We start from the raw sequence: 10,715 nt of genomic DNA on the forward strand, positions 1-10,715 counted from the left end.
GGGGCCAGAGTTTTAAAGTAAGTCTTTCAAAAAAGAAGATTTGAGGTCTGTATCCCCATTGCACCATATCTCTATCCCAAGACTATTGGAACCCTGAGGTTCCTTCTCACTGGGACTAGTAGGAGATGCGTGTAGAAGGCCCCAGGGGAAAGGGCACCAGACCCGACCCTGTGAAGTTTTCCTAGTGTTTGAGGAGATGCAGTCCCACCTCCACCTCAGTTGGCCTCAGAACACAGCCTCTGCGGTTCCTGGTTTTCTGCCTCCTGGGCATGGATAAACTTAATGATGCTCAGTGTTTATGAACTTTGTCACTTTGCATCCTCTCTCTCTCAGCTGAACAGGCAGAGAGGCAGACCTCCAGCGTCCCTCTCAGTCTAGGCCTTTCTCTTCCATTCTTCATCTCCACGTGGCTGTTCTCTGCCTACAGCGTTTGGTTCGACACCATTTAACTCTGAAATTAGGGGCTCCCTATTAGACGTAAAGTCCCCACTCCTTCCTGCTTTCTAGTTTATTCCTGTGTTCTAATGGAAATAGTTATGACAAGGGCTCTGGAGTCAAACTGCCTGGACAAGTTTCTTACCTGTATCTCCTTTTCCTCAACTGTAAAATGGGGATAATCATATCTACTTGGTAAAACTGCTTCTGAGACTGCTGTGCATACAGATCCGCTGGGGGATCTTGTTAAATGTAGGTTCTGATTCACTAGGTCTGGTGCGGGACCTGAGGTTCTAACAAGCTCTCAAATTATGCACCTACTGCTGGTCTGGGGACCACATGTGGAACAGCAAGGGTTTATTTGGATGTTTTTGAGGATTCAGTGATTATCCATGTGAAATAGTGGTTCTCAACAGAGTTATTACGAGTCCCAGGGGGCATTTTGAAATACATAATGTATATGTATATGGTAGTGGTGGTGGTGGTGAGATTGGTGGGCACAATATTCGGGATGGTGCGAACGGCATTTAGCCAGCAGGGCTATGAATGCTAGAAGCCTAGTAATGCATGGGACAGTCCTGTAGAATGAAGAATTATTCTGAGAACCATATAAATTTTGAATATTGGCAAGACAATATTGGTGGGTAAAAAAAACCTGTGGACTTTCTGAGTCTTGAGCCTAAACCTTCCTTTTTAAACTTTTTATTATGAAAATTTTCAAACATTCACAAAAGTAGAGAGAATAGCACAGTATATTACCATGCAACTATCACCCAGATTCAACATTTATAAACATATAGTCAGTTTTATATTGTCTATACCTTCCACTCTACACAGGCTTATTTTCAAGTGATGCCAGATTATCTTCACTCCATTCTGTAAATTCTTCTTTTTTTTAAAGATTGGCACCTAAGCTCACATCTGTTGCTAATCTTTTCTTTTTTTTTCCCTTCTTCTTCTTCCCAAAACCCCCCCAGCACATAGTTGTATATTCTGGTTGTAGGTCCTTCTAGTTGTGGCATGTGGGATGCTGCCTCAGCATGGCCTGATGAGCAGTGCCATGTCTGCACCCAGGATCCGAACCAGTGAAACCTGGGGCTGCTGAAGCAGAGTGCGTGAACTTAACCACTTGGCCATGGGGCCAGCCCCCAATAAAGTCTTCTTTTTTGTGTGTGAGGAAGATTGGCCCTGAGCTACCATCTGTTGCCAATCTTCCTCGTTTTGTTTGAGGAAGATTGTTGTTGAGCTAACATCTGTGCTAATCTTCCTCTGTTTTATGTAGGATGCTGCCACAGTGTGGCTTCACAAGCGGTGCTCAGGATCCAAGCCTGCAAACTCTGGGCCGCCAAAGCAGAGCACGTGAACTCAACCACTACGCCACTGGGCCAGCCTCTCAATAAACTCTTAAGGACTCCTTTTTTATTTTCTAATAATGACAATACCATCATCACATGCCCCCAAATCAATAATTCTCCAATGACACTGAACAATCAGTCAGTGTTCAAATTATCTAATTGTCTAATCAAAGTTTTTTGGTTTTGAAACTATTCAGTTTGTTCGGCTTAGGATCCAAACAAAGTCCACCTATTTGGTGGTTATGTCTCCTAAGTTCCCTTCTTTTTATTTCCTTGTTATTTATTCATTGAAGAAACAAGATCAATTGTCCTGGAAAACTCTCCATTTTCTGAATTGGGCTTATTGCATTTAACTGTTTAAGACATTCCTCTGTCTCCTGTGTTTTCCGTAGACAAGTAGTTAGATCTGGAAGCTTGAGCAGATTTAGTTATTTTGGAGGTGGGGGCAGGGCAAGAAAGCTTTCTGGTGGGCTGCATCCTTCCCACTACATCAAGGTAGGGACCATATAATGGCTCATATCTCTACTTTGTGACGTGAAGGAGAGTGATCAATGGGTTCAGGTGTTGCTAGTCTGATATCTCCATTATCAAGTTCACCATCAGCCTTTCATCTAAAGTTTTTGGTAGCCATTGATGATTGTGGCTAGATCCATTATTTCATCAGGTGTCACAAATTTTGGTATACCAATTCTATTATCCCTTCTGCATTTATTAATTAGAATTTTTCTATAGATAAGACTTTTCCTTCATCATCAATTCTTTGGTTATTCTAAAACACAGTTTTTACAGGAGGCAGGATAAGTGCTTGATTCTTTCTCACTCACTTACTAGTTTTAAAAGTAATGCACTGGTGCCCTAGCACCCTCCACAGATGGCTGATGAAGCTTTTTGGGTTTTGTTTTAATATTGTTATGAACTCATGGATTTTTAACATTGAGGTATTTCACTCCCTTCCATGAATTGGAGTCGTTCATCTTTTTGGTATTTGTTTTATATGTCACCACCAGGGATTTTTGCATGCTTGTGATTTACACTGATCTTTCTATTAACAAAATAGCCTTTAAATCAAGGTGGGTTTGTTTTACCCCGAACTCTACCAGAAGCTGGTCAACATTTTGGAAAATCAAGTCACTGAAGCAAACGTTGCTCATGATCACTGAGCTGCCAATGCTGCACTCTTGAATCAATCTGCATCTTTATGGTCGCATTCATGGTGATTTTCTTAAGTACCAGCGCCTGATAATCTTATGTGTTGTAGTGTAGTCATGTCCACTTACATGTTGAAACATATATTTCATTATGTTACTTTACTTTAGTTATGTTAAATAAGGTATTACTTTCCTACTTTTCAATTATGTGAGTAGGATTTATTACCTATGATTTTCATGTCAGAACAGAAAACAAACTTTACAAAAAATTTGTAATCAAAGGAGACATTGGTTTTGATAGGGTTAGGAACCACTCATGTAAGGCATCAGTACAATGTCCTGCATGAGTAATTTATTATTCCATTTTCCCCAAATGAGCCATAGATTAGGACATGCGTTCAGCTTTCTGTTTCAGGTTCTTTTCCTAACCTGGCTCTTGGTAAATTTGTGAATGACCCATGTATTATCCATTATTGCATAAAAGATTGTCCAAAATTTTAACAGCTTAAAATACTAATAACATTTTTAAACTCACACTGTCTGTGGCTGAGGATTTAGGAGCAGTTTAGCTTGGTGGTTCTGGTTTAGGGGCTTAGGAGGTAGCAGTCAAGTCAGCCAGGGCTGCAGCCATCTGAACACTCGGTTGGGGCTGGAGAATCTGCTTCCAAGGTGGCTCACTCACATGCCTGTCAGTTTCTTGCTGGCTATTGACAAGAGGCCTCAGTTCCTTCCCACGTGGCTTCCCCTCAGGTTGCTTGAATATCCTTACACCATGTTTGTTGGCTTTCCCCAGACTAAACAGAGTAGAATCCACAATATCTTTTTATAACCTAGCCTCAGAAGTCACATACTGTCATTTACTTAATATTGCAGTATTGATCACACAGGTCAACCCTGTACAGTGTGGGAGGGGATCACACAAAGGCATGAATGCCAGGGGTTCAGGGATCCCTAGCATCATCTTGGAGACAGGCTGCCACAACTGGTTCCCCTAAAATTCAACTTCCGAGTGTTTTTTGATCCATCCAGATGTTCTATACTTTCTCTATACTTCTTGCCATCTTGTAAATATTTCTTTGGTAACAGCTTTATTGAAATATAATTTGCACACCACACAATTGATCTCTACGTCTGTGCTTACGCTCGCACCACACTGTGTTGATTCGTGTAAGTTATCCTAAGATCCACCTTTCCGGGAGCAGGGCGGAACGCCCGAGGCTCCGGATCACGCAGCCTGCGACCCTCTTTTCCCGGCGCACCGGAAGAAGACGGCCGTCTTCGTTGCATCGCAGCCATGGCTCGTGGTCCCAAGAAGCATCTGAAACGTTTAGCGGCTCCGAAGCACTGGATGCTGGATAAACTGACCGGAGTGTTTGCTCCTCGGTCCTCTACCGGTCCCCACAAGCTGAGAGAATGTCTCCCAGTCATCATTTTCCTGAGAAACAGACTTAAGTATGCCCTGACGGGAGATGAAGTAAAGAAGATCTGCATGCAGCGGTTCATCAAGATTGATGGCAAGGTGCGCACTGATGTAACCTACCCTGCTGGTTTTATGGACGTCATCAGCATTGACAAGACCGGAGAGAATTTCCGTCTGATCTATGACACCAAGGGTCGCTTCGCTGTTCATCGTATTACACCTGAAGAGGCCAAGTACAAGTTGTGCAAAGTGAGAAAGACTTTTGTGGGCCCAAAAGGAATCCCTCATCTGGTGACCCATGATGCTCGCACCATCCGCTACCCTGATCCTCTCATCAAGGTGAACGACACCATTCAGATCGACTTGGAGACTGGCAAGATTACTGATTTCATCAAGTTCGATGCTGGGAACCTGTGTATGGTGACCGGAGGTGCTAACCTGGGAAGAATTGGTGTGATCACCAACAGAGAGAGATACCCTGGCTCTTTCGAGGTGGTTCATGTGAAAGATGCCAACGGCAACAGCTTCGCCACCCGGCTCTCCAACATTTTCGTCATTGGCAAAGGCAACAAACCATGGATTTCCCTTCCCCGTGGAAAGGGCATCCGCCTCACCATTGCTGAAGAGAGAGATGTGAGACTGGCAACCAAACAGAGCAGTGGCTGAAATGATGTCTGGTGACATGCTTAGAAGAGTCTTTGTACTTATTTAAAACTAATACAGCATGAAAAAAAAAGATCCATTTTTTAAAATGGTGAGAATCTAGTAATAAATAGCTTTGGAAGAAATGTTGTGTGTAACTTTCTTGTGTGAATTGGTAAATGAGATCTTTCCTGTTTCCTGGTCATCAGGACCCATAGCCACATTTTAGTTCCAAAGAAACTCCAGCTGTTTCCTCCCTGCAGAGTTTGCTGAGGGCCAGCATCTCATGAGAAGGGACACGAGAACATCATCATCTGTCAAAAGGAGGCTAGAGATAGAATAGGAGAATACACTTGGGGAATGCAGATTTTGCAGAGTCCTATTGACTGTACCTTATTGTGGGGAAGGTGGAGGGCATTTAATGTGACTCCCTCCTCCCTATAGTAGCATCAGGTGTGACCAAAGTGTCTTCTGTGCCCTCAAACTGGGAGCTGAAGTCATCTCTAGTCTAACTGCTGGACCACTGAAGCAGTGGAGAGCCTGATGGCCCCTGCCTGATGCTACTGATTAGTGAGAAAGAAGTGAGATGGGGTTGCAGGATAATGGTAGGCAGAGTGTCTGGAGCCACCTTGCGTTCCCAACATTTGGCCAAGCAAGTAAAGTTTAGAAAGTGCCTGGACCCCAAGCCATCTTGCCGGTACCTACCCATGGCTGTCCCCCCAAAAGGAACTGGGCGAGAAGTCGTCAAGAGAAAATGGTTGCGAGGGTGAGTAAGTAAAATCTGAGCTCAGCTCAATCCCTGTGACACGGCAGAAAGGACTGGGCAGGGAGGAGGCTCCCACTGAGCTCCCTAAAGTCCAGTAAATTCAACCCTGTGAAACGGCCGAGTTTTAGATCATTGCCACAGAGAGGAAGCTGGGAATCCAAACCGCCCTTGACTTTCACCAGAATGGAAGAGCTTTGAATCTAATTCAAAGTTTAAAATGAACAATTTATGTGCTGAATATATATTTTATTATGAATTATTTTCCTTTAGGGCACATGTGTACAGTGTCAGATAGCAACTAGACTATTGGTAGTGAACACGACTTCTATATAGAAGTCGAAATATGACATACACTGGAAATTTATATAATGTTATAAACCAACGTTACCTCAATTAAAACACATTATTTTCCTTTAGTTATTTTTTTCTTTCAGCTTCATTGAGATATAATTTGCAGACAGCGCTGTATAAGTTCAAGGCGTACGGCATAATGACTTGACTCACATATATTGCAAAATGATTACCACAATTTAGTTAACATCCATCATCTCATACATACCAAAAAAAGTTAAAAAATATTTTTTTCCTTGTGATGAGAACTTTTAGGATCTACTCTCTTAGCAACTTTCAAATATACCATACAGCAGTGTTAACTGTAGTCATCATGTTGTACATTACATCCCCAGTGCTTATTTATCTTATAACTGTAAGTTTCTACCTTTTGACTACTTTCATCCAATTCCCCCACCCCCTTATTTTCCTTTAGTTATATATAAACTATTATATTTTTAACTTTAATAACTGAGATCAAAGTGTTTTTATAACTGAAGGAGACTCAAATATCGTGGAATTGGACTAACATTTCATTAATGAAGCCCCCGTTACCCTGTAAGAAAGAGAGTTTCATAGAGCCCAGTGATAGCAGCTATTGGAACAAAAAAGGCCATTACACATTTATATCTCAGTAGTTGAGACTCCTTAAACAAGGTTTATGTATGTGATGTGACCTTGGTATACATGATTCAGCATTGCGTTCTGTTAGACATCTTGAAATAAATGAAATGGAGTTCAGTGCAAGTCTGATGAAACTTTCTACTCTTTATATTTTCCTTTTTTTTTTTTTTTGAGGAAGATTAGCCCTGAGCTAACTGTTGCCAATCCTCCTCTTTTTGCTGAGGAAGACTGGTCCTGAGCTAACGTCCGTGTCCATCTTCCTCTACTTTATAAGTGGGATGCCTACAACAGCATGGCGTGCCAAGCAGTGCCATGCCCGCACCCGGGATCTGAACCGGTGAACCCCGGGCCACTGAAGTGGAATGTGCACACTTAACCACTGCACCACCAGGCTGGCCCCTCTACTCTATATTTTCTGTCAAGTTATTGTGATAGACTGAATAAGGCCTCGTAAATATGCCCACATCCTAGTCTCTAGAACCTGTGAATGTTACCTTATATGGCATACGAGTCTTTGCAGATGTGATTAATTAAGGATCTTGAGATGAGGCGATTGTCCTGGATTGCCCAGGGAGGCCTGATGTAATCACAATGGCCCTTATGAGGACACAAGAGTAGCCAGACTTAGAGAAGGCAATGTGATGACAGAAGCGGAGATTGGAGTGACACACTTTGAAGGTGGAGGACAGGGTCACAAGCCAAGGAATACAGGCGGCCACTAGAAATGGAAAAACCAACAAAATGAATTCTCCCCTTGGAGACTGCAGAAGGAACCAGCCCTGCTGACTCCTTGACTTTAGCGTACTAAGACTGATTTTGGACTCCTGACCTCTGGAAGTGCAAGAAAATAAGTTCACGTTACTTTAAGCCACTAAATCGGTGGTAATTTGTTACAGCAGCAACAGAAAACTAATGCAGTTATCTCACATCTGTTCTGGAGTTTCCCACCCCACAGTTCAGAGTTTATGCATAAAATGATATTGCATAGGAATAAATATAGATCAGAGGTTCTTAATCCTGAGAAATTTGAAAACTTACAGATGCCTGGGAAGGGGTAATTTTTAAAAGCTCCCCAAGATTGTGATTATAATGTGCAAGTAAGTCTTAAAACTATTCATATAGAAGGCCAAATGAGAAGTATTATGTAAATTGCTCTCTGAGAATTAAACTGGTAAATTCTACAAACGATGGTTAAGATCAGACCTGTAAAACTAACCCATCCTCAAGTATAGTCACGAAATGAGTGGCTGAAGAAATGAAATGACTCAGGAGCACCAAGATGATCTGGGCATCATCTCAGGAGGTCACATTGGGAAGATCTGCATGAATAAAGATTTATCATAATCAGTTGTGATTACCATACTAGAGCAATGAATTATATGCTGTAATATAAATATAATACGTTTTTTATTGTAATAGAAATAAGGGGATCTGTAGGAACTTTGGTAAAAGAGGAATAAGAACAAATCAGAGGCCATTTTGGTGACAGTCCATACACAGAAACTATATGTTTCATGAAATTATGAGATATCTGAGGTCAAGGAATATAATTTTTTATGCCAACCCACCAGGAAAATAACAATCTCTAATTCCTCTTTCTCTGCACCTGTAATTGAGATGTTAGCCCAAGACTGAACAAAGACTGTTAAGAAGCCCAAGTAATTTACTGGGCAAAAGCTGGAACATTAACTACCTTCTGTGGACGTGTATTGTGTTCTTGCTGCTACATAGTATGTGTTCAGTTACAAGTAGTGAATCCCAGAAAAATGGAAAATACTTCTGATCAAACACAGGGAGGAACAGCATTAAATGCTGATATGAGTGCTGTATTAGTTTGCTGGGGCTGCCATGACAAAATACCACAGACTGATAGCTTAAACAACAACTATTTATTTTCTCCCAATTCTGGAGGCTGGAAGCCCAAGATCAAGTTGTCAGCAGGTTGGTTTCTTCTGAGGCCTCTCTCCTTGGCTTGTGAATGGCCACCTGCCTGTTGCCCCTTCACGTGGTTGCCCTTCTGTGCACATGCCCTCTTTGTGTATCCAAATTCCCTCTTCTTATAAGGATACTAGTCAAATTAGATTAGGTCCACATTCTAAAGAACTCGTTTTAATTTAGTCACCACTTTAAAGGCCTAATCTCCAAATACAGTCACATTCTGGGATCCTGGGGGTTAGGACTTCAACATATGAATTTGGGGGGACACACTTCAGTCCATAACAGCTACCTAACTCCTTAGCAAAATTTAAGAGACAAAAATTAAGAAAGGAAGCTCCTGCCCTCTCTATTTGTCTGCAAAAGGGCTCTCCACACTTCCTAACACATTCTACAAGGCCAACATCACCCTGATACCAAAGCCAGACAAGGATAACAAAAAGAAGGAAAATTACAGGCCAATATCACCGATGAACATAGATGCAAACATCCTCAAAAAAATATTGGCAAACTGAATACAGCAATACATTAAAAAGATCATACACCATGATCAAGTGAGATTTATACCTGGGACACAAGGATGGTTCAACACCCACAAGTCAATCAATGTGATCTACCACAGTAACAAAATGAGGAACAAAAACCACATGATCATCTCAATAGATGCAGAGAAAGCATTTGACAAGATCCAACGTCCATTTATGATAAAAACACTCAATAAAATGGGTATAGAAGGAAAGTACCTCAACATAATAAAGGCCATATATGACAAACCCATAGCCAACATCATAATCAACAGGGAAAAACTGAACGCCATCCCTCTGAGAACAGGAATAAGACAAGGGTTCCCACTCTCACCGCTCTTATTCAACATAGTACTGGAGGTTTTGGCCAGAGCAATTAGGCAATAAAAAAAATAAAAGGAATCCAAATAGGCAAAGAAGTGAAACTCTTGCTCTTTGCAGATGACATGATTTTATATAGAGAAAACTCTAAAAATTCCATTGGAAAGCTACTAGAAATAATAAAAAATTATAGCAAAATTGCAGGGTACAAAATCAACTTACATAAATCAGTTGCATTTCTGTACTCTAATAATGAACTAACAGAAAGAGAACTCAAGAACACAATCCCATTCACAATCGCAACAAAAAGAATAAAATATCTAGGAATAAATTTAATCAAGGAAGTGAAAGACCTATACAATGAAAACTATAAGACTTTCCTGAAAGAAACTGATGACAACATAAAGAGATGGAAAGACATCCCATGCACATAGATTAGAAGAATAAACATAGTTAAAATGTCCATTCTACCTAAAGCAATCTACAGATTCAATGGAATCCCAATCAGAGTCTCAATGACATTCTTCACAGAAACAGAACAAAGAATCCTAGAATTCATATGGGGCAACAAAAGACCCCAAATTGTTAAAGCAACCCTGAGGAAAAAGAACAAAACTGGAGGCATCACAATCCCTGACTTCAAAATATACTACAAAGCTATTGCAATCAAAACAGCATGGTACTGGTGCAAAAACAGGCACACAGATCAATGGAACAGAATTGAAAGCCCAGAAATAAAACCACACATCTACAGACAGCTCATCTTTGACTAGGGAGCTGAGAACATACAACAGAGAAAAGAAAGTCTCTTCAATAAGTGGTGTTGGGAAAACTGGACAGCCACATGTAAAAGAATGAAAGTAGACCATTCTCTTGTGCCATACACAAAAATAAGCTCAAAATGGATCAAACACTTCAAGGTAAGACCTGAAACGATAAGACTTCTAGAAGAAAATATAGGCAGTACACTCTTTGACATCAGTCTTAAAAGGATCTTTTTGGACACCATGTCTTCTTGGACAAGGGAAACAATAGAAAGAATAAACAAGTGGGACTTCATCAAACTAAAGAGCTTCTTCAAGGTAAAGGAAAACAGAATTGAAATGAAAAGACAACCCACCAACTTGGAAAAAATATTTGCAAATCATGTATCTGACAAAGGGTTAATCTCCATAATATATAAAGAACTCATACAACTCAACAACAAAGAATCAA

The 10,715-nt window shown here is 40.9% G+C and overlaps 1 protein-coding gene across 1 annotated transcript; it reads left to right on the forward strand.

Moving 5' to 3' along the window:
• The first annotated feature begins 4,232 nt into the window (after positions 1-4,232).
• Positions 4,233-5,024, forward strand: LOC124225300 (40S ribosomal protein S4, X isoform-like). Its single transcript, XM_046637891.1, has one exon. The coding sequence runs from the start codon at positions 4,233-4,235 to the stop codon at positions 5,022-5,024; it is 792 nt and encodes a 263-aa protein (XP_046493847.1).
• The last annotated feature ends 5,691 nt before the right edge of the window (positions 5,025-10,715 follow it).

This window comes from Equus quagga, chromosome 1 (assembly GCF_021613505.1).
Source record: "Equus quagga isolate Etosha38 chromosome 1, UCLA_HA_Equagga_1.0, whole genome shotgun sequence".
Taxonomy (NCBI): domain Eukaryota; kingdom Metazoa; phylum Chordata; class Mammalia; order Perissodactyla; family Equidae; genus Equus; species Equus quagga.

Excerpts from the sequence above, each read along its gene's own strand:
- LOC124225300 (XM_046637891.1), top strand. The coding sequence starts at position 4,233 with ATGGCTCGTGGTCCCAAGAAGCATCTGAAACGTTTAGCGGCTCCGAAG.